Here is a 24,643-nt window from a genome sequence, read left to right as displayed (position 1 = left end):
GGGGTCAAACGCATCCTTTAACAAAACGACAAAGACGAGCTTTTCTGTTTCATGGGGTTACCTTGGAGAAGCTTCTGGAAGACGTGCACGAGGGGGCCTCACCGCTGGGACGGCCCGACTGCACCCGGAAAGGCGCGGCGGCGGCGGGCTGGACTTCCGGGCCGTCTCCCCGGAAACCGTAGCCAGGCCGGACCTGTTCTCCCGGGGTCTTCTGCGCGTGCGCGCGAGGGCGAGAGGCCCGGATGGAGGACGCCGCTCCGGCGTTGCCATGGCAGCCCGGTCGCGGGGCCTCCTCGAAGGCGCTGTCAGACCTCGGACGGAGGAGCGCTCCCGGGCCCTCCCGTGAGCCCGGACGCCCGCACGCCCGGAGCCCGGAGCCCGGACGCCCGGCGCCGCTGGGAGGCCAGGTGGGTGGGCCGCGGCGAGCGGGGCGGGCAGCGCCGACCTCCTCCCGGGCTGGGCGCCTGAAAGTTCTAGAGACTTCCAGCCGTCACCGGCCGCCACTCGTGGATTAGGCGGCGGCCCCAGGGTAGGGGTGTGACCGACCTCGGGATGCCGAGTGGAGACCCGAGGATCCATCGCCCGAGGCGTCTGGTAAACCCCTGCTTTGTGACAGATGACGTGTGTGTCCACACATGGACGTGTGTGTGTGTGTGTGTGTGTGAGTGTGATAGATATCTATGCGTGTGATAGATGATATCTGTGTGTGATAGATGATATCTGAGTGATAGATGATATCTGTGTGTGTGATAGATGATATCTGAGTGATAGATGATGTCTGTGTGTGATAGATGATATCTGTGTGTGATATCTATGTGTGTGATAGATGATATCTGAGTGATAGATGATATCTGTGTGTGATAGATGATATCTGTGTGTGATATCTATGTGTGTGATAGATGATATCTGTGTGTGATAGATATCTATGCGTGTGATAGATGATATCTGTGTGATAGATGATATCTGTGTGATAGATGATATCTGTGTGTGATAGATATCTGTGTGTGTGTGAGTGTGATAGATATCTGTGTGTGATAGATATCTATGCGTGTGATAGATGATATCTGTGTGTGATAGATGATATCTGAGTGATAGATGATATCTGTGTGTGATATCTATGTGTGTGATAGATGATATCTGAGTGATAGATGATATCTGTGTGTGATAGATGATATCTGTGTGTGATATCTATGTGTGTGATAGATATCTGTGTGTGTGTGATAGATATCTGTGTGATAGATATGTGTGTGTGTGATAGATGATATCTGTGTGTGTGATAGATATCTGTGTGTGATACATATGTGTGTGTGATAGATATGTGTGTGTGGTAGATGATATCTGTGTGTGATAGATGATATCTGAGTGATAGATGATATCTGTGTGTGATAGATGATATCTGAGTGATAGATGATATCTGTGTGTGATAGATGATATCTGTGTGTGATATCTATGTGTGTGATAGATGATATCTGAGTGATAGATGATATCTGTGTGTGATAGATGATATCTGTGTGTGATATCTATGTGTGTGATAGATATCTGTGTGTGTGTGATAGATATCTGTGTGATAGATATGTGTGTGTGTGATAGATATCTGTGTGATAGATATGTGTGTGTGTGATAGATGATATCTGTGTGTGTGATAGATATCTGTGTGTGATACATATGTGTGTGTGATAGATATGTGTGTGTGGTAGATGATATCTGTGTGTGATAGATGATATCTGAGTGATAGATGATATCTGTGTGTGATAGATGATATCTGAGTGATAGATGATATCTGTGTGTGATAGATGATATCTGTGTGTGATATCTATGTGTGTGATAGATGATATCTGTGTGTGATAGATATCTGTGTGTGTGTGTGATAGATATCTGTGTGATAGATATGTGTGTGTGTGTGATAGATGATATCTGTGTGTGTGTGATAGATATCTGTGTGTGATACATATGTGTGTGTGATAGATATGTGTGTGTGGTAGATGATATCTGTGTGTGATAGATGGATGATATCTGTGTGTGTGATAGATAGATGATATCCGTGTGTTTGATAGATATCTATGTGTGTGATAGATGATATCTATGTGTGTGTGATAGATGATATCTATGTGTGTGTGTGATATCTATGTGTGTGTGGTAGATAGATGATATCTGTGTGTGTGATAGATGATATCCGTGTGTGTGATAGATGATATCTATATGTGTGTGTGATAGATGATATCTGTGTGTGTGATAGATATGTGTGTGTGGTAGATAGATGATATCTGTGTGTGTGATAGATATCTGTGATAGGTGATGTATCCGTGTGTGATAGATGATATCTGTGTGTTTGATAGATGAGATCTGTGTGTGTGATAGATGATATCTGTGTGTGATAGATGGATGATATCTGTGTGTGTGTGTGATAGATATCTGTGTGTGATAGATATCTATGTGTGTGTGATAGATGATATCTATGTGTGTGTGATAGATAGATGAGGTATCTGTGTGTGTGATAGATATCTGTGTGTGTGATAGATGATGTAACCGTGTGTGATAGATATCTGTGTGTGTTATAGATAGATGACGTATCCGTGTGTGTGTGATAGATGATATCTGTGTGTGTGATAGACAGATGACATATCTGTGTGTGTGATAGATATCTGTGTGTGCTAGATGACATATCCATGTGTGTTATAGATGATATCTGTGTGTGTTATAGATAGATGACATATCCGTGTGTGTGTGATAGATGATATCTGTGTGTGATAGATGATGTATCTGTGTGTTATAGATGATATCTGTGTGTGTTATAGATGACATATCCATATGTGTTATAGAAGATATCTATGTGTGTTATAGATAGATGACGTATCTGGGTATGTTATACATGATATCTGTGTATATGTGTTGTAGATAGATGACATATCCATGTGTATTATAGATGCTATCTGTGTGTATGTTATAGATAGATGACGTATCTGTGTGTGTTATAGATGATATCTATGTGTGATAGATAGATGATGTATCTATGTATGTTATAGATATCTGTATATGTGTTACAGATAGATGATGTATCTATGTGTGTATTATAGATATCTATGTATGTGTGTGTTAGATAGATGTATATATATGTGTGTGATATATAGATGCTATAGATGTATTATATGTAGAGATGATATATATGTGTATATGGATTATATAAAGCGATGATATATATATGTATTATAGATAGATGATATGTATGCATATATGTATTATACACATATAGATGATTATATGTATATATAATACATATACAGGTGAGTATATGTATTATACATCTATAGACGATATGTATATATGTCATTGATGAAATCATAGTGTTAGCAGGAAGCAGCAGGAAGGATGTTTCTTAATGTTATGGACTTTTAGGCACTTTATATATTTTTGCTTAAGTGCCTATTTTATATTAAAAAAGAGTTCTTTCAGTGCCTTGTATTAGAAAGCAACATGTACAAAAAGGCTGTCTTACGAAGACAGCTATGAAAATCAGGTGTACACAGGACCTCCACTGTGGCAGAAGACCTGAAAGTCTGCTGGCCACACTGGAGTTTTTAGACACTTAAGAAGAAGGAATTAATTATAGTTTGTTATTGCAATTCCCCATTAAGAAAGTGGATCTGGTCTAAGAAGAAGGAATTATAGTTTGTTATTGCAATTCTCCGTTAAGAAAGTCATTTACATGGATTTTCACAAGTGATAAATGTTGATATCTAAATATTTGGTACTCACTAATAAAATAGGAAATAAATGTAGATAATTTGGCTCGTGTGAGATGTAACTTTGTTGTAGCTTGCTATGTAGGGTATGGATAGTATTCTGGGGACGAAGAGGTTGAATATCTTGTGGCACATTTGAAAAAAGGCTTAAAGGACCTGGTAACAAGAAGTTATGATTTACATTCTTTGTTTACTTGAAAAGCAGTCTTGAGACTTTTCTTACGTTACAGGAATCCAATTACACTCATTTAGAAGTACATTCATGTACTTCTCAGTTTACTTTAAGTAGTTTTTTCCATTAACTAATGTTTAATGAGTAATCATTGTATTTTTATTATATTGATTCTGTGTTTAAGTTTTAAACTTAAGTCTTCACTTGGGTGAAGTAAATAGAGCATACCTATCAAGTCTTAAGCAAGCTATTTATGAGTTCAGAATTATATTATAAAATTAAAGGAAATATTGAGGAGCTCAGTATTTAAGAGCACTATAACTAAAACATCTTAAAGTAAAAATTTCAAGAAGTTATCTTAGCATCATGACTTTCTAATATATTTTAGTGTATTCTGTATTTTTTTTTTTTTGTCAGTCATTTGTCTTGAACTCTGGGCCTGGGCGCTGTCCCTCAGCTCTTCAGCTCAAGGTTAGCGCTCTACCACTTGAGTCACAGTGCCACTTCCAGTTTTCTAATGGTTTATTGGAGATAAGAATTTCACGGCCATTCCTGCCCAGGTTGGATTTGAACTGCGATCCTCAGATTTCAGCCTCCTGAGTAGCTATGATTTACAGGTGTGAGCCACTGGTGCCCACCTATTCTGTAATCTTTATAATGCCTTTACTTTGTATTTGTAGGCAGGTAGACATACAGCTTAAGCGATTTAGCCTGTCTTGGAGCAGGTTACTGGTAAATAAACTCATTCTGAAGTATTTTTTAGGTTCCTCCATCATAGACACACACAATTTTTTTTGGATAGGATGCTGAGACAGAGTCTCTCTATGTAACTCAGGCTAGTCCCAGACCAAGTGCTGAGATTACAAACAGGCACCAACACACCTGGCTCCACATCAACATCTTAGTGTCCTTAACCCCTTACTTAGTCTTGAAGCATTGTTTTTGACATTTTAAGGAAAGGTCATTTTATATCTAGCTTAAAATATATATCTGGAAGGACTTGGAGTCTAACTAATACATTAAAAATGATAGCTACTCAATTGAAAAATAATTAAGCTGAATAATTAATTTTAGACTGAGTTGTTTTTCTGCCTTTATTAGTCCTTTGCATATGCTGTTGTTTCAATTGTAAATGTTTTTATCTATGGCTTCTATTTAACTTTGCCTTCTCTCAAAAACTGGAAGCCCACTGCAATAATCCTAGGCCTTCTCTATAAATTATGATGGAAATACATATATGTGTGTATACTAAGAAATACATGTATATATATAGTAAGAATTAAACAACTGATTGTCAAAGTTTTACAAATACATATACAGTTTTACACACACATACAGACACTTTATAGGTAAAGAGTGGTTTGAAAAATTTTACACAAATCAGCAAGGTTAATTCTGGTTTCCCTATACTTAACGATAACTTTAGATTGATTCTTTTTATATACCACTTTAACAAACATTTGTTATCCTTCATATGACAGTCCTATTTACTGTTACAACATTCTGTGATAGTATTATCAAAAAATTTTTAATAAAAATATAGTTAGGATTAACAAGTTTGACTTCTGTAGAAATCAACATTCACTATAATTAAGAATCAGTTATTACTTATTAAAACAAATTCAAATTATGTCATGTAAGTTATTAGAAGGATTGAGAAACAATGAGAATTTCCATAATTGTTTTTTATTTGAACATGGGAAAATGCAAGTAAAACTAAAATAAAACAAAACTAGCTTGAGTAGAGTGTTACAAATTGGCAGGGAAAGAGGGAAAATCTTTTTCGTAGTCTCAGTCTTCTAATCTGCTTAAAAAAATCTTCTTACAGATCAGGGTTTCAGGAAGAGAGAGAGAGAGAGAGAGAGAGAGCGAGTGTGTGTATGTGTGTGTGTGTGTTTGTATGTGTGTAGGTGTGTGTTAGGAATGTTCATTTATAGAAACACATTGCCATTGCAAGTCTTTCTTTTAGGCTATGTAAAAATGCATGTTTATTCTGAGTATTACATACTATATATTTCTGCAACATTAACCTCCACATTCCATTCCACCTTTAAAGTCAACTTAACATATACTTTATCTTTTAAAATCTTACAGCATTATTCTCTAGCAAGCGGAAAATGAATGACAATAAAGACAGTGACTCAAAAGAAAGTGGAGAATATGAAGATGATTTTGAAAAGGACCTGGAGTGGCTAATTAATGAAAAAGAACAAAATGATGGCAGCCTAACAGAGGTATATATAGATTATAGAGGTATATATAGATTACAAATGGCATTTAGAGTGATTACAAAATTGCAATCTAATAAGATCATGACGTGTTGCATCAAAATAAAAACAAATAGTTGATTCCTGTTTTCTGTGAACTTGAGGACAATCATGGGAGTATTTTGATATAAATGCAAAATGAAGCAAATTCTTTAAAAAATCTTAACCTTTCATCTGGGAGTTGAAAATTTAAGACGGAATAAGCCCTCCAGAGGAATGGATACAGAGAAAGAATTAAAGTGTCATTGTGAGTTTATAAGATACTTCTAGGGGAAAAGCTCTCAGGATAATATGCTTTAATAAGTGATACAGAAGGAAGATGCAGGAACTTAACCAGTTCCTGGCTCATGGTAGGCCCTTCCTCTCTTTACGCATATAGTGTGTATGTGTGTGCTTACACGATATGCATGCGCGTTCGTGTCAATAAATGGAGAAGTAATGAGGACATGGAGTTAGACTGGGATATTGAATAAGTAATTTTAGAGTGATAAGAGTCATCATCATTATTATTACAGAAGAGGCCAGATATAATGGAGTTAAGGAAAATATATGGGGAAATAAAGGCGTTAGCTTTTAAAACCTTCTCTTACCTCCATCTTGCTTTTTTTATATGATGGAAAAGAAAAATGGGGTAGATAAGATTTGAAGATGGCAACAGAATAAAAAATGCAGTTTTCTTCTAAAACAGCTTTTAAAAGGGAGTTTTATGCATCTTAACAGAAAAATAATAAAAATGAATAGCAGCAGAGGTACCCAGAGTGGTATGATTGAACCAAAGTTCTCCAGAGTGGAATGGTGTGAGAGATTCAAAGTACTGGCTGATAAAATGAGAGAAGTAATAATAGTGACGGTTCATAGTTTTACTTTTTTACTCACTCAGCAAAGATAATGACTACCTACTAGGTCAGGGGCTATTCTAGGGATACCACAGGAATCAAAACAAAATGCTTTCTTGAATCCTACACATTTCCATGCATGATTCTAGCAACTTCTTTTTGCTACTGGTGGGAAAAAGAGATTAGCAAGCTGGGAACAGTGAATGGTTGAGGTGAAGATTTCTTTCTAAAAGAAAAAGTGCTGAAGGAAAAGAAATGAAAGCCAAAGGACATCTTATGGACACTGAAGAAATAAAGCAGAGAATCAAAGGAAAAGAAAGAATTGCAAGGCAAAGATATTAACTCTAGTTATTTGGCAGTCATTGTAATGTACTAGATTTATTTCCTTATCAGATATCACACAATAATTTGCAGGTTAGGAAGTACAGGTTGTCAAAAGAGATGATTGTTGAGCAAATAAAAGAGGAACATAATTTTAAGGAGCAGAAATCAGCATGTTGTAGTTCCCATAGAACTGCAGTAAGAGGGAAAGAATTGTCTGAGAAAGAGGAAAAAACACATGCTCTGATGGTTAAATTTTTGGTAAGGGAAGAGGTATGTATAATCAAGGGGAGAGATGACAGAAGCCTTTACATGAAATTGCAGACATGTAGGGCCAACTAAAGTAGTTAGTATGGATTATTTATATGTCCGGTGGAGGTGAGAAAGGAAAATTTGATATAGAGGTAAACATAGCTTTGGAATTTGAATATGTGTTCTGTAGATACTAGCAGCCATGATTAGGACACAACTAAAGGACTTTATCTAATAATAGCCTGGGGAGAAAGATTTTGTTGTTGTTGTTTTGCTTCCAGATTTTTATTTTCTTTAAAAAGATAACTATTGTTATTATTATGTTGTACATAGGGGTTTTTAAGCATGTAAATCTTGCAAGCAGGTAATGTTTCAAAATTTTTTCCAAAAATGTAAAAAAATTAAAATTATTACAGCGGGCATAATATTAAAATAATGTTGTGTTGGCCTCGAAGTATGGCTCTAGCCGCTGTATATTTTTCTCTTAGGCTGTTCATAAATATATATTTGAATATTAGGATTGAAGTATGAGCAAGAGTCACTTCGAATTTCCTGTTCAAAACAAATCACACGAATAGGAAAGATCATCCATTTTGTATTGTTCAGATAAAAATGAACAGAACCTTGATTTTACTGAAAAAAATACAACCTCATTATCTTTTATTTAAGGTGAGTTGTAAGCAGGAAGAGGATATTAACCAGGAATTGAAGGAGAGTGACACTGAAAAAGAACATACCCAGCAGCTTTCAGATTCTGACACATCTGTTAAGGATGAGGCTTCTGCAAGAAGAAATGACTTCATTTCTGTACCAAGTATCCAGCCTTTAGATCCCCTATCAGATTCAGATAGTGAAAACTCTTCTCAGGATTCCAAGCCAGAAAACCAAAAAGACCATGAAGAAGATGAAGATGAGGAAGTAAAGAGATATATTATGGAGAAAATTATACAAGCTAACAATATTCTACAGAATCAAGAACCCATAAGTAGTAAAAGGGAGCGAAAACTTAAATTCAAAGACAAATTAGTTGATCTGGAAGTTCCTCCCCTTGATAACAATGATACTTGTAAAAATTCTTTTGAAAATGAGAATAATATGTCTGGAAAACTGTCACAGTTATATATTTCCAATGAATTAGAACAAGAAAACGTGATCTTGTCACTTCCTGACAGAAGCTGTGAAGAAAACAGGGATGGGAAGATACTGATAGAGAGAGACGGGAAGTTTGAACTTCTGAATTTGCAAGACATTGAGAGCCAAGGGTTTTTGCCTCCCATTAATAATGCCAGTAGTATAGAAAATGAGCCTCCGCAGTTGCTACTCAGATCTCCTAACTCATCTGCCAGTGGTGTGAAGAAAGATGAAACGTCAGGAAAGAGTCATGCCATCACTCACTCATCACCGGGAGAGCCGTTGGCTTACGTTCCTCAGCCACCACCCAACCCCAAAGCTCGTCCCAGCTCTGCTGCCAACTTAGATCGAAATAAAGGAAGCAGGAAATCCCACCGGACACAGTCCGCCAATATATCTCCAGTGACCTCGACCTACTGCCTTTCCCCTCGACAGAAAGAACTCCAAAAACAACTAGAACAAAGGAGAGAGAAGCTCAAGAGAGAGGTAGGAATGAAAGTAGAGGTATTTTGGGAATGTAACAGAAATGCTTCTTCAAAAGTGTTTGAGGTTGCTTGCTTTGTTTTTCTATTGTGAAATCGAATGGTTAAGTGTTACTAACGTATAAATGATTAACTATATGACTTATTACATACGCCTTTCTTGTAACCATCACAAAGCATAGTGGAATGATCTGTTGTAGAGTAAGAGGGATCTCAGCGAGAACATCACTTGGTCCTCTCATTTTAAGGGTGAAGACTCAGAATTAAGTGGTCATTGAAAGTAATTTTGATAGGAGATAGGTGAAAATTACACGTCATGTGGAAAAAAGACACATAGTTGTTGGATGTAGTAGGCACCAAGTGTAGTTACAAGTCCTGATTTCAGGGGTTTGATTCGGGGTATGTGTAGGTCAGTGGACTCCATGGGTTTCAATGGGTTTCACTCCTCACCTGAGGCCTGGCGTTCTCCACATCTCCAGCTCTGCCACTTCACAGGGACCAGCAGCACCGTGCTGAGCTTTGGCTTTGCTGAGAATAAGTAGCTTCTGAACCAGATTTCCAAGATGCATCTGGGGTAAGGGGCCGAGCTGTGCCAGTAGGCAGGGTTTCCAGGGTGCCATTGGTTGGGAAATCCCCAGTGGAGCTGCCAGTCTGGTTGTGAGATCTCAGCCACCGCGCTGTGCTCACCAACTGCAGCTGGCCTCTGACTCCTGCCTGTGTTTTGTGCCCAGCAGTACCTATGGCATATTTGTCACAATGTGGGGCTAGGCAAATCTGCGGTGCCACAAGTCCTGAGTGTGTTTGCTCTTCTGGTAGTTTGGTATGAGAACAGCTGTACAACGTGGTGTGTCAGCTTCCATCTTCCTCTTCCCTGAGGCCCTGTTATTCCCAAGATGGAAGTTTAAAATGCATGCAAAGTTCCAGGGGCAGAGATTCTGATTTTATGCCTCAAAATATGTTGAACAGATACATAATTTCATTAATTTTTTTTTTTTTTTTTTTTTTTTTTTAATCTTGGAAACTTTGCTCTTTATTTTTTTTTTTTTTTTTTTTTTTTTTTTTTATTGTAAAGCTACTATACAGAGGGTCACAGTTACATGAGTGAGGTTATGAGTACACTTCCTCTTGAACATTGTTACCCCCTCCATTGTTTTCCCCCTACCATCCCCTCCCTCCCTCCCTTCCCCGAGGTTCTTTTTTTTTTTTTTTTTTTTTTTGATTGTGATTAAATGATTACATAATTTCAAAGTCACAAGTTCATTCTAACTTCCCTGGAGCAAATTGTCTACCACAGTCTGTAATATATAACAGTGTTCACATGTTATATACCATATTTGTGATCAGCAGCATGAGGATATTTAGTAGTGGTTCAACCAGATGAGCGGGAGTTCTTTGTTTCTTAAGTCCTGTTAGTTTTGTCGTATCACTAACCTTTTGGATTTAGCATCCACTTATGAGGGAGACCATGTACCGTTTGTCTCTTCGTTCTTGGCTTACCTCGCTCAACATGATTCCTTCTAGCTCCATCCATTTCCCTGCAAATGCCATTATTTTGTCATTTCTAATGGCTGCATAATATTCCATTGTGTATAGATACCACAATTTTTGGATCCATTCATCTGTGGTGGGGCACCTAGGTTGTTTCCATATCCTAGCTATTGCGAACAGTGCTGCAATAAACATGGAGGTGCACGTGTCCTTGTATATTGGTTCCTGTTGTTCAGGGTAGATGCCTAGAAGTGGTATGACTGGGTCGTAAGGGAGGTCAATCTTTAGCTTTCTAAGGACCCTCCAGACTGCTTTCCAAAGTGGTTGTATAAGTGTACATTCCCACCAGCAGTGTAATAGGGTTCCTCTTTCTCCACATCCCCTCCAGCATTTGTCGTTGGCTGATTTGTGGATGTGGGACATTCTGACTGGGGTAAGGTGGTATCTCAGGGTTGTCTTTATTTGCATTTCCTTCACCACCAGGGATGATGAACATTTCCTCATGTGTTTCTTTGCCATTTTTATTTCTTCATTTGAGAAGTCCCTCTTTAGTTCCCTTGCCCATTTAGTAATTGGTTTGTTAGGTTTGGGAGGGATTAGTTTCTTGAGTTCCCTGTATATACAGGATGTTAACCCCTTGTCTGATATATTGCTGGTAAATATTTTTTCCCAATTCGTTGGTTGTCTTTCTAGCTTAGTTGCGATAGATTTAGCTGTGCAGAAGCTTTTTATTTTAAGGTAGTCCCATTTGTCGAGTCTCTCTCCAACTTGTTGTGACCCTGGGACTCTGTTCAGGAAGTTCCTTCCTGTGCCTATTAGTTCAAGTGTCTCTCCTACTCTGTCCTGCAGTAGTTTCAGAGATTCAGGTTTAATGTTAAGGTCTTTAATCCATTTTGAGTTGATGTTGGTGCATGGTGATAGGCTGGGGTCCACTTTTAGTTTTCTGCATGTGGCTGCCCAGTTTTCCCAGCACCAGCGGTTGAAGAGGCTGTGTTTCTTCCATTGTATGTCTTTGGCTCCTTTGTCGAATATCAGCTGGCTGTAGGCCTGTGGATTTATATCTGGATCTTCTATTCTGTTCCATTGGTCTTCGGGTCTGTTTTTGTGCCAGTACCATGCTGTCTTTGTGATTATAGCTCTGTAGTAGAGTTTGAAGTTCGGCATGGATAGCCCTCCCATATTGTCTTTATCCCCTAGAATTGTTTTGGCTATTCTAGGTCTTTTGTTGTTCCATATAAATTTTTGGACTGTTTTCTGTATTTCAGTGATGTATGTCATTGGGATTTTAATAGGAATTGCATTGAATTTGTATATTAATTTTGGAAGTATCACCATCTTTACTATATTAAGTCGGCCTATCCAGGAGCATGGGAGGTCTTTCCATTTCCTAGTGTCTTCTGCAATTTCTTTCTTTAACTTTTTATAGTTCTCATTAAATAGTTCTTTTACATCTTTGGTTAGGTTAATTCCTAAATATTTTATTTTTTGGGAGGTTATTGTGAATGGGGTTGCTCCCTTTATTTCCCTCTCTTCCTGTGCGTTATCAGTGTATAGGAAGGCAACTGATTTTTGTGGGTTTATTTTGTATCCTGCTATTTTGCCGAAGTGACTTATGATTTCTAAAAGTTTGGGGATGGAGTTTTTGGGATCGTGGAGGTATAGTATCATGTCGTCTGCAAAAAGGGATAGTTTCACTTCTTCTTTCCCTATGCGGATCCCTTTAATGTCTTTTTCTTGCCTTATTGCCCTGGCTAAGGGTTCTAGGACTATGTTGAAGAGGAGTGGAGACAGTGGACATCCTTGCCTTGTTCCTGTTTTTAGGAGGATTGGTTGTAGCTTTTCCCCATTAAGTATAATATTGGCTATTGGTCTGTCATAAATGGCTTTTATTGTTTTTAGAAATGTTCCTTCTATTCCTATTTTCTCCAGAGCTTTTAGCATGAATGAATGTTGAATTTTATCAAAGGCCTTTTCTGCATCTGTGGCGATAATCATGTGATTCTTGACCTTGGCTCTGTTGATATGCTGGATTACATTTATTGACTTACGTATGTTAAACCATCCCTGTGTCTCTGGGATGAAGCCTACCTGATCATAGTGTATTATTTTTTTTATGTGTTTCTGGATTCTGTTAGCTAGAATCTTGTTAAGGATCTTTGCATCTGTGTTCATCAAGGAGATTGGCCTGTAATTCTCCTTTTTGGTTGGGTCTTTGCCTGGTTTGGGGATGAGTGTGATATTGGCTTCGTAGAATGAGTTTGGGATAGCTCCCTCCTTCTCTGTTTCTCTGAAGAGCTTGAGGAGTATGGGTATTAGTTCTTCTTTAAAGGTCTTATAGAATTCTGCTGTGAATCCATCTGGTCCTGGGCTTTTTTTTGTTGGAAGACTTTTGATAGCTTCCTGTATCTCATTATAGGATATTGGCTTATTTAATTGGTTAACTTCTTCTTTGCTCAGTTTGGGTAACTTGTATTTCTCTAAAAATGCATCCATTTCCGCCAGATTTTCTTCCTTTAGAGAGTATAGCTTTTGAAAGTAGTCTGTTAGAATTGTTTGGATATCTTGGGTACGTGTTGTGATGTTTCCCGTGGCATCCCTAATCCTATTAATATGGGTTTCCTCTCTTCTTTTTTTAATTAATCTTGCCAACGGGCCATCAATTTTGTTTATTTTTTCAAAGAACCAGCTTTTTGTTTGGTTTATTTTGGTTATGGTTTTCTGATTTTCTAATTGGTTAATCTCTGCTCTCAATTTGGTTATCTGGCTTCGTCTAGTAGCTTTAGGTCCCATTTTTTCTTGTTTTTCTAGCTGTTTTAGTTGCAACATGAGATTATTTACTTGGTCTGTCTCCATTCTCTTGATGTGGGCACTGAGGGCAATAAATTTGCCCCTCAGGACTGCTTTTGCTGTGTCCCACAAGTTTCTTTGTGAGGTGTTTTCATTTTCATTGAGTTCTAGGAAATGCTTTATTTCTTCTCTGATCTCTTCTGTTACCCAGGCCTTGTTAAGGAGTGTGCTGTTCAATTTCCATGTATTAGAGAAATTTCTGCGGTATGCTTTGTTATTGAGAGCTAGCTTGATTCCACTGTGGTCAGATAGGATACAGGGGATTATGTCGATCCCTTTGTATTTGCTTAAGTTCCTTGAATGAACTATGATATGGTCTATTTTGGAGAAAGTTCCATGAGCTGCTGAGAAGAATGTGTACTGTGTTGTTTTAGGGTGAAATACTCGGTAGATGTCAGTTAATTCCGCTTGAAGTATGGCCTCACTTAATTCGGTAGCTTCTTTGCCAATCCTCTGGTTGGTAGACCTGTCCTTTGGTGAGAGTGGCGTGTTAAAGTCTCCTAGTATTATCGTATTGGGATCTATTTTATTCTGTAAGTTTGAGAGCATTTGTTTAACATATCTGGGTGCACCGATATTTGGGGCATATAAGTTGATGATGGTTATATCCTCCTCTTGGATTGTTCCCTTTATTAATATGTAATGTCCGTCCTTGTCTTTCTGTACTGATTTTAATGAAAAGTTTATTTTGTCAGATATCAGGATAGCTACACCTGCTTTCTTATTGGGGGAATTTGATTGGTAGATCCTTTTCCACCCCTTCACTCTGAGTTTGTTTGTATGTTTGGCTGAGAGGTGGGTCTCCTGAAGGCAACAGATGGATGGGTCTTGTTTTCTGATCCAGTCCTCAGTTCGTTTTCTTTTAATTGGCGAATTCAGCCCATTTATATTAAGAGAAAGTATAGAGAGATGCATTGTTGTCCCTGCCATTCCGTTTTCCTAAGTTTTTCTTCTTTCCTTTCCTCCTGTGCTTGCTCAGTTAGACTTTGAGTAATGCCTGTTTGGGGCAGGTCCCAGTTCCTGGTTGCTTTCTTCAGGTTGTGTCCCCCCTCTTAGAATTCTTTGTAATGCTGGCTTAATGTTTATGTATTCATTTAGTTTTTCTTTGCTATTAAAAGTTTTCAGTTCTCCATCGAATGTGAATGCTAGCTTTGCCGGGTATATCAGTCTGGGTTGGCAGTTATTGGCTCTCAGGGCTCGTATGGTGCTTTCCCAGGCTTTTCTTGCATTCATTGTTTGTGTGGAGAGATCTGCAGTGATTCTAATTTTTTTCCCGTTGTAGTATAGCTCCTTCTTCATTTTTGCTGCATGCAGGATTGTTTCCTTATTATTCAGATCCATCATTGTTACTATTATGTGCCTAGAAGTGTTTCTCCTGGGATCTTGCTTGTTGGGTGTTCGATAAGCTTTTGTGATGTAGTTAAGATGGTCGTTTTTGAGGTGGGGAAAATTTTCATTGACTATCTTGTTAAATAGGTGTTGCATTCCCTTGCTCTGGAATTCCTCACCTTCGTCCACTCCGATTATGCGAAGGTTAAATTTTTTAGCATTATCTGCTTGCTCTTGAATTTCCCTTTGGTTTAATTTGAGTGATTTTTCCATATCTGTCACTTTTTGGTCCAGTTGGTGTATTCTGTCTTCTGTATCTGACACTCTACCTTCCATTTCATTCACTCTGTTGACCGTGGCTTCTATTGTGGTTTGCATGATGGAAATGGATCCCTTTATGGATTCAATGTTGGTTCTCAGAGTACTGATCTCACCTCTCAATGAGGTGATATCAGTATGCATTACCTCTAATTTGGCGTTTATCTCACTTCTTACTGAGGTTTGTGCAGCTTCTATTTTTGCATCCAACTTTTGTTTGATGTCCTGTATATCTTTTGATAGTTCATCCTTGTGCTCTTTCAATTTCTGATCCATTTCTCGCTTTATTTCTTGAGTCATTGCCTCCAGCAACCCTTGGATGTAGTTTTTGTCTTCCATTCCTGCTTTGCTCCCACTGGGGCTCTCCCCTGCGTGGCTGCTGGCTTTTGAGGTGAGCTTGCTGTCCTGGGTAGTGGTAAACCTTGTGATTTTTCTCTGTGATTTTCGCATGGGGGTTCAGGAGACTGCTCTTCAATCTTGTTTTGGTGTGTCTGTCTTTGCTTGGTTGCTGATTCTCTATTGGTAGAGAGAGTCTGTGTCTGATCTGGATTCTGTTGGGAGCCTATTTCCAGCTGCTATTCACTTAGGATTCTCAGCTCTCTGCTGTAGCAATTCCCGCCTTTGGAAGGGTTGAGCAGCCTAGACTGCTTGTGTTTGCTCCTGCGGGTGCTCTTGGGAAGATCAGATGCTCTGGATGCACTCTCCCAAATACTGGAGTCTGCTATGGGCTCCTGATGTGTTTTTGTTTGTTTTGGGCTGGTTGTGGGCTTGAACTCTAGGTTTGGGTGCTGTCCCTCAGCTCTTCAGCTCAGGGCTGGCACCCTACCATTTGAGCCACAGCCCCACTTCTGACCCTTTTTGCTTTGTTCAGGCGCCGGTCCCCTGGCCTGGTTCCGGCCCCAGCCTGGAGCGCGCTCGTTAGGCCTGTGCTAATGTGTATACCACCTTGGTTATGCAGCCTGGAGGACACAGTTCAAATTTCTTCTACTGTTGGTAGTCTTGACCCAGGGGCACTGTTCCTGGCTTGAGCATTTAAGCTCCCTTCCCGGGGCGCTCTTGCTCTGGCCTGGCCAGCAGAGTGTGCTCCACCGGCTGGTGGGGCTCTCGAACAGTTCCCAGTTTTAGTGGGTCCTGTGGTCCGGGTGTTGGGGTAGGGAGTCTAGGTCAGGGTCTGGGGATTCCCTCCAGCTCTGGTCTCCCTTGATGGATTCCCTGTCCCCTGATGGGTACTCACCCTGTAGGTCGTCAGTTGTTGTTGCAGTCCGTCAGTTGTTGTTGCAGTCCGAGTTCAGTTGGGGTGGTTGCGGGCTGGGTTGGGCGGCCCCCCGCCGGGTCGTTGCGATCTCGACAGGTCCCTTTGTGGCGCTGCTGGTGCCGACAGGTCCCTTTGTGGCGCTGCTGGTGCCGGGCGGCTTTGGCGGGATGGAGCCTCTCCGCTCCGGTGGAGAGTGATGGGTGGGGTGGGATCCTCCTGGAGACTCCCGGCTGGTAGGTTTCTCTGTTCCTGGCGATCCGCTGTTCTGCAATCCGGTACCTGGTGATCTGCAAGCAGCCCCCTGTGTCTCTGTGGCTCCGGCAGCCCCTGCCGGGCCGGCTGGCCGGCGGCTTGGCGCACTGCCGCGCGGCCAGTAAAGGTTGGGGGAGGGGTCTTCGCTCTTCTCTGTTCTGAAATTCTTCTTTTCCTCTCTTTCTTTTTTTGTTATTTTCCACCTCTGGTTTTTCTCTGAGTGTTCGTCTTTTTGTTGTTGTCGGTCTCTTGGGGAGATTAAAGGTTGGAACTCGAACTCTCTTTTTGGTTGGAGAGAGCTGTGGCGTTTCCCTACTGCCCCGTCGCCATCTTGAGAACCAATTTCATTAATTTTTATGAATGTATTTTCATATTCTTTCTTCCAGGAAGAACAACGGAAAATAGAAGAAGAGAAAGAAAAGAAAAAAGAGAATGACATGGTGTTTAAAGCGTGGTTGCAAAAGAAGAGAGAGCAGGTTCTAGAAATGCGAAGAATTCAGCGAGCAAAGCAAATTGAATACATGAACAACAGAGTAAGTAGAATGTCCAGATGATAAGCAAGTTCATATATATATTAAAGTGGATCTTCTTTACAGAAGAGAGTCTTAATATCAGACTAAGAATCTTTGAATATAGAATGTATAAGAGCTCCCTGCAAAAGATGTAAAATGCAGGTGAATTTTTAATTTCTAAGGAGCCCTGTAAAAACCAAATGATCCTCATATTATTCAGAAGTCCTTAGCACAAAAAATGGAAAGTGGCTAATTCATTTTTAAGGTGGTATAATTTTGATATTCAAATAAGACATAGATACATATCCCTTCATTCCACACACTTACAGATTAATCTTACTTTAGATACATACAGAAATCACATATATATGCATATATATCACTTATATGCATATATAACACTTTTATGCATATATATATAACAGAGACAGAGACAGAGATAGAGACAGAGACAGACACACAAAGAAGAGAAATTTATATTCTTTCCTTAGCTCTTCTAGACTCATATTCCAATGACAACCTTTTCAACCTTTTCTTGCCAGTCTTGGGGCTTGAAATCAGGGCCTAGGTGCTGTCCTTGAGCGTTTGTGTTGAAGGCTTGCACTGGACCACTTGAGCACACAGCTCCACTTCTGGCTTTTGGGTGGTTACTTGGAGATCAGTCTCTCACAGATTTTCCCTTGGACTGACTTTAACTTCAACCCACAGATCCTAGCCTCCTGAGTAGCTAGGTTTACAGGCATAAACTTACTGACACTTGGATTATTGTATGCTTTTGTTTGGTGGGTTTTTAATTTTTTAAGTTTAATTTTTATTTATTGTTTAGTAGACTGTTGCTATATAGCCCAAGCTGGCCTTGAACTTGATATGTAGCCCAAGCTGGCCTCTGACCCCTGATCCTCCTTCCATGATTCTCCTCCTCTGGCTTACTCGTATTGACCATATAGTTGCGCACACAAAACCCAACTACATTCTTTATTAACGTAGTGAATAGATACCTGTGTTTCCTTTAGTCTACGAGTTGCGTTAGCTCCCAGATTTATAGTTGGTTAATCAGAAGCACCGGTCACAATCAGACTTTCAGTTGGCATCTGAGGTGAGGGCAGCCTTGGGAGACGGGGCTCTTATAGTGGAAACTATAAGAGACTGAGACTCATGTTCACTCCAGGCGAAGTCAGAGTTGAGTCACACTGTAGGGTAACAAGATAGCACGGCAGAAAAACACTCCACACATTCTTTTTTATGGAGGGTGAATGAACCAGGAAAGTTAGTTTTTCTCCTTATGAAATGTGAAAAATCTTCTATGAATTTTTTATTGTGTATTCAGGTTTTTAAAATAATTTAAAGTAATAGACAAATTATTGGTAATTTTTATACATAGTTTGTAGAAGCTTTTAGCTTTTAAAATCTTGGAATGAGGTAGCTATACTTTTGTTAGCTACACAGCCACAAAACAAAACAAAACAAAACATGGTGGTACATATTTGTAATCCCAACTGCTTGGAATGTCGGGACAGGAAGGTTGTACTTCAAAACAATTTATTAAACTTTGCATTTGGCATGTGATGAGTGCTGATTCGCAGACGGTATGAAGGCCTCTGTCATCAGAGCTCATATAGTAAAGATTTAATTTTAAAAATTAGAAATATTGTTGAATTCCATGCAAAATAAGCTATGAGAAATCATAAACAAGGGAAACATGTATTTTAATAGTTCAGGAAAAGTTTTTATAAGTCAGTGAAAGTAGGAGCAGCAGAAATCAGGCCAAGAATTGGAGCAGTTTCTTCAGGTCAAGAAAACACGTGGAAACGTCTTGAGAGCAGTTATTGCTTGATGAGTGTGCGAGGATTTAGAACATGAGCAGGAATCATGTGGTGCACATGCTGTATTGTGCATTTTTATTTGATGGAGCTGCCAGAAGCCAGGACCTCCGTAAAGCACAGGTACAGCACTTCCAGGATGTATTTCCACAGTGTTGCCTTTATGTCTGCTACGAATTAGAAAGATCCAGAGCTGATAATAGGAATCGGATGTACTAGTTCCAGTGAGAGGTTATGGCCACTTTGGTTAGGGTTATGGCAGTGGATAAAGGGATTTGAGATGCGCTTTAGTAATTGGTTATGTAAAGTGTGTGAGATAAAGAAGAGTATGTTGGGTTTCCTTCTGATCAGTTTTGGGGGTGGCGGTGCTGTCCCCTGGCGTAGTATATAAGACACTAGTTTGGGGACATTATCAGGGCACTTAGTAAGCTGTTGAGTTTTCCTGTACCTATGAAAGATTCAGGTGAGGATGTTGAAGATTAACTGGAGAATCTGTCTTGTAATCAGAGAGTTTGGGGCTGGAGATAGGAGGTAGATGAGTGACTGCAGAGATAGAGTGGCTTGTGGAGTCGCCTATGTGGCTATAGACCAGGGCAGCACATGGCCTGGGGAGAGTTATTGCTCAGTCAGAGATCCGGGAGGCTGGCTTCGAATGGGTCCTTGTTAATCATAAATACTACTTAGGAATAGGCTGGAGAGGAACACTGATCCAGAAGTTGTTAGATTACCAGCTTTAATAGAGCTAAATGAGGTGTTTGTGAGTGTATGTGTGTGTGTGTGTGTGTGTGTGTGTGTGTGTGTGTGTGTGTATGTGTGACTGGATGGATGGATGGTAGAATATCACAATTCAAAGACATTTTTTATTTTGTAATCAAAAAGTTTAATCTGTTAGTAATTCCTTTTTTTTTTGGCCGTGGGGCTTGAACTCTGCACCTGGGCGCTGTCCCTCAGCTCTTCAGCTTAAGGAGAACACTCTACCGCTTGAGCCACAGCGCCACTTCCGGTTTTCTAGTGGTTTTATTGGAGATAAGAGTCTCAGGACTTTCCTGCCCGGGCTGGCTTTGAACCGCAATCCTCAGGTCTCAGCCTGAGTAGCTAGGATGACAGGCGTGAGCCACCTGTGCCCGGCTAGTAATTACTTTTAAATTCACATTTTATGTTTGTAATTATTGTTGTGAGCTTTTTTATAAAGAGGGAGGGATGTTTTCAATGTATTCCCATCAATCTTACCCATGGGTGAGATTTGCCACTAGTTCTTACAATATCTCCCAGTCTAGCCAGGAATGCAGCAACTTACTTAATTGATAGTAAAGTTTAAAATTTAAATGTAACTTAAATGACCTCATATGAGGTGATATCCTGTGGTGTACACTGCAGGCAGAGAAAAAGAAGGACCCTTATTTTTATCATTGACACAATACAGTGCTTACGTGCCTCCTATGTAGAAAATACTGTAAATCTATGGAGTGAATGAATGGACACTCCTGTTCCTTGGCTCCTCTCTGAATCTCAGACTGCACACTTCTCGGCCATCTTCACTTATCTCTAGACATTCAGATGTTCAGCACTGATCCTTCAGAACCAGGGATTCTCTCCCTACAGGTCACTTGTGTAGCCAAGATACTGAACAGAGGCAGCATATAAATTAGAATGGAGCATGCTTGGCAATCTAAGTTACAGATGAGAGAGTGCAAGCTGGAGAAGTTCTTTGGTGTGGTAGAGCATGCTTGGCAATCTAAGTTACAGATGAGAGAGTGCAAGCTGGAGAAGTTCTTTGGTGTGGTAGAGCTTGTGTGTGGGGCAAGTGTATCCTTTTCTTGTAGCCACACAATGTCATGTCATGGTTTTCTAAGATAAAAGAGCCCTAGCTTGTCTCTTCTCCGTTATTTCTCCAAACCAGATCCTTTCGGACATTTTTTAGTGTTAGGAAGTTCTTTACAGATGTATCCATCAAGAACTCTGAGGGACTAAGAAGTGAGCTACTCCTGCAGGCTGTTCTTAGGTGAAATGCTCTGGGCTGTTCAACTTTATCAGAACACTAACCTTTATGCCTACCGTTCACAGCAATAATTAGTGTTATTTGCTCTTTTGTTTTTTTTTGAGACAAGATCTTGTTTTGTAGCCCAGGCTGGCTTCAAATTTATGATCCTCCTGACACAGCCTCCTGGCATGCTAGGATTACAGGTAAAATTCAGCCACTACTGAGAAGTAACCACAGTATGAAGATGGGCTTAGCAATTAAGTAGGTTCTGACTGATAACTCTTAAAATGGAAAAAAGTTATAAGAGAAAAGATGAGGAACACAGGTGTTGAATGGTTTCTTTACTAATTGTATTTCCCAGAGCTCCTTTAGGAACTGTTCCAAAGACCTTAACTCTATTCTTATTGCCTATCCCCAACTTCTCTTCAATTCTTGGTTTTACATGTTTGTAGCTTTGTGTAACATTATTTTACTTAATAGAGAGTTCAACTTGGAAAATCAACATTTTTCTACTTTTCTTTATTTACTGATTATCTCAAGACATTTAATGCTAGAAGTTGAAATCAGGATATTGGAACATGCTAGTGAAGCACTGTACTATATAGATCCTGTCTTTTCAAGAAGACATTTGACAAGAGCCAGACATCAGAAGGTTCCAGGTTGAATTTTCTGACAGCAGTGTGACCAGTACTGTCCACTCTAGGGTGATACATTGATTTGGATACATAGCCTGCAGTTAGGCTATGTATTTAGGGTTTTGAAAAATTCACAAGCAAGGCATTCTTGTAAGGTTTCATAGGTAGGGCCTCAAATGGTATTTTTTTGAGATTGAGTGTTTATAAAATTTCACAAATTTGTCAGTTCTGTGAGATAGTGATACTTTTAGTTTATCTGAATTAAGCAAAGCTTGTTTCTCTCCTCAGCAGGCAAACAGAGATCCACAGCTAGCTTTTCGATTGTGGCTTAAGAAAAAGCATGATGAGCAGATGAAAGAAAGAAAATCAGAAGAACTAAGAAAGCAAGAGGAATGCTTATTCTTCCTTCAAGGAACAGAAGGCCGAGAAAGGGCTTTTAAACAGTAAGCTAAAAGCAGAACATTTACAAAAGAACACCTGTCCTCTTATCCTTATTTGGCAAAACTGCTTTATCTCACTAACTCTTGAGAAGAGAGACTTGGGACTTAGTAAGCCTTGGGGAGAATGTTGAGTCCACTTGGGGAGAATGTTGAGTCTACTTATTTGGACTCCTTTACCCTCCTCCACCATTTATTATAACATAAACAGTAATTGCCCAATGGAGAAAAGGGAAATTGTTACATTTTTATCACTCATAAATCATAACCATGACTGTTAGCTCTGGAGCTCATGTCATTGATATATTCCTCTGTATGTGTATTTATAATTTAAAAATATAAAATGAAACCATACTGTACCTACTGTAGTAATCCATTCCATATACATTTTCCTCAACTGATCAATAATTGACTAAAAGGTAGTTGGTTAGAGTTGTAGCCAATGCAGGAACATATGAAATTATGAGATTTTCTTCTGTTACTTGATTGCTTAGACTTATTTCTGAAATAAAGTCTCTCTCTCTATACCTATACAATTATATATACCAGATAAGATATATTACCAGATTTATGGGTACATAGTTTTTATGGTATTATAACTAAGCAAGATTTATAGACTTGGGTATTTGGAGTGTGGATTCCTTCTTTACCACATTTTATGCTTTCAAACTGAGGTGCTTTTTTTTTTTTTTTCCATTTTAAGGAAGAACTATTTCATGCACTAAAAAGCACAAGAGCACTATAGTTTTCTTCCTAGGAAGATTAAGGCAGCATTTTTGCATCATTAGTGTTTTAACATGAATATTTAATCATTTAGAATACAGCTATTTGCAAAAAGTTATTTTGAATCTTATCAAATAATTACTTACAAACCCATCTTTTAAAAAGAAAGATAGACTTATAAGACATTAAAAATATTGTGCTTAGTAGTAAGAAGCTTAGTGCTTGGTAGTAAAAAGTTGGCAGTTGGCAGTTTAATCATTGAAAATGTCATTATTTGTTCCCAAATATAATTATGTTTTCTTGAGTAAGCCTTGGGCATATGCTTTAAAATTTTCAGTTGCTACTTTAATAATTTGTTATGGTATTTTAATGTAAAAAATAGTTTCCTAACTTTATAGCATGAAAAATGTATCGTTATACTCACCAAGTGCCTTTTCCTACAGATGGCTCAGAAGGAAACGGATAGAAAAAATAGCAGAGCAACAAGCTGTCAAAGAGAGAGCTAGACAGCTCCGACTAGAAGCCAGACGTACTAAACATATACAGAACCACCTGTATAATATGGCAGAAGCCAAAGCTTTTCGTTTTACTGATCAGTACTGATCAGTAGAAGAGTCTATTAAATACTTCATTTGGCACCTGCTGTTATCAGAATTTGGATATCATTTCTTATGGGTCTTGTGTTTTGGTAATACTCTAAATTGTGGAAATGGTATTTGTCTTTTGGTGATATTGGTGGTGAATTTAAATTTGTTTTTTGACACTAAAAGAAAATAAACTTCTCTCAGTGTTGGAATGTATTGTGCCATCTTTTACTTCATGCAACAAATGGATCAGTAAATGAACTCTGTTCTGCTTCTAAATTATTAATATTTCAATCTAGAAAAGATACAAAAAAGAGACAAATTGTTTTTCATCATTCCTATTAAAAAATTGTAGCAGAATATTTCATAAAGTAAGAGAAATGACTTCTTGAATAAGCCTTTTCTAAGGCCTTATATACAAAGTCCTATTATTAACTTTGAATTTAAATAGTGTAGGACTAATGTCAACTCTTAATACTTAAAAAGATATAATTATGCATAATAGTATTTTAGGTATGCTACACAATAAGCCATACTTTTTTGCACTTAAAAATGTGCTTGGTATTGTTGCAAATGTTTTACATAAATAATACAATCCCGTGACAGTCCTATTTGTTGCATTTCTCTGGGTTAAAGCTAAAATACCTAGACATGAGTAGTTAATTCACACTTTGGCAACTATCTCATCCTGAATCCCCAGTAGTGACCTTATTAGTACAGAGACAGTACCTACCACTTAGAAGCATGCCAGCCAGAAACTGGGACATGGTGAAAACAGCTTTCTTACTGTGTCACAGTGACACACAGATTCAACTTAACTCTTTTGCACATATGCATATCCAATTGTTCCAGCACCACTTTTTGAAGAGATTCTTTTCTCATTGAATAAGTTCCACTCTTGTTGAAAACCAGCTGATCACAGATGTGTTTATTTTATTTATTTTTTGGGTCCGGTCGAGGGGCCTGAACTCTGGGCCTGGGCGCTGTCCCTCAGCTCTTCACCTCAAGGCTAGCACTCTACCACTTGAGCCACAGCACCACTTCCGGCTTTTTTTTTTCTTTTTGCTTATGTGGTGCTGAGGAATCGAACCCAGGGCCTCAGGCATGCAAGGCAAGTGCTCTACCACTGAGCCACCTTCCCAGCCCAGATGTGTTTATTTTTTAACCTTCAATTCTATACCACAATTGACATGCCCAATCTTATTCCATTAGCATATTTTAATGATAGCTTTCTAGTTTGAAATTTAAGTTATAAATCCAA

The 24,643-nt window shown here is 39.0% G+C and overlaps 2 protein-coding genes across 4 annotated transcripts in view; both read left to right on the top strand.

Annotated features, from left to right (window-relative positions):
• Positions 1 to 5,796, top strand: part of Slc19a2 (solute carrier family 19 member 2) — a 35,949-nt gene extending 30,153 nt beyond the window's left edge. The window contains exon 7 of the transcript XR_006146832.1: positions 5,786 to 5,796. The gene's annotated coding sequence lies outside the window, so the exon portion shown is untranslated. The remainder of the gene's footprint in view (positions 1 to 5,785) is intronic.
• Positions 244 to 23,598, top strand: Ccdc181 (coiled-coil domain containing 181). Of its 3 annotated transcripts, none has more exons than XM_042674412.1 (6): positions 244 to 407; positions 6,007 to 6,146; positions 8,258 to 9,205; positions 17,077 to 17,223; positions 21,927 to 22,081; positions 23,242 to 23,598. In XM_042674412.1, exons 2-6 carry the CDS (start codon positions 6,030 to 6,032, stop codon positions 23,399 to 23,401), a joined length of 1,527 nt encoding a protein of 508 aa, XP_042530346.1. In that variant the 5' UTR covers positions 244 to 407; positions 6,007 to 6,029; the 3' UTR covers positions 23,402 to 23,598. The 3 variants fall into 3 exon arrangements, with proteins under 3 accessions (XP_042530346.1, XP_042530347.1, XP_042530345.1); XM_042674413.1 differs by lacking the exon at positions 244 to 407 and adding an exon at positions 508 to 594 and having other exon boundaries at positions 21,930 to 22,081; XM_042674411.1 differs by lacking the exon at positions 244 to 407 and adding an exon at positions 508 to 594.
• Positions 23,599 to 24,643: the final 1,045 nt, after the last annotated feature.

This window comes from Dipodomys spectabilis, unplaced genomic scaffold (assembly GCF_019054845.1).
Source record: "Dipodomys spectabilis isolate Male_0828 unplaced genomic scaffold, ASM1905484v1 ptg000019l, whole genome shotgun sequence".
Lineage (NCBI taxonomy): Eukaryota > Metazoa > Chordata > Mammalia > Rodentia > Heteromyidae > Dipodomys > Dipodomys spectabilis.
Note: the sequence above shows the minus strand (reverse complement) of the source record. Positions and strands in the feature narration are given on the sequence as shown.

Coding starts and splice junctions, on each gene's coding strand:
- Ccdc181 (XM_042674412.1), top strand. CDS start 6,030: ATGAATGACAATAAAGACAGTGACTCAAAAGAAAGTGGAGAATATGAA. Junction 9,206..17,076: donor GAGAGAAGCTCAAGAGAGAG/GTAGGAATGAAA, acceptor TCTTTCTTCCAG/GAAGAACAACGGAAAATAGA. Junction 22,082..23,241: donor CGAGAAAGGGCTTTTAAACA/GTAAGCTAAAAG, acceptor CTTTTCCTACAG/ATGGCTCAGAAGGAAACGGA.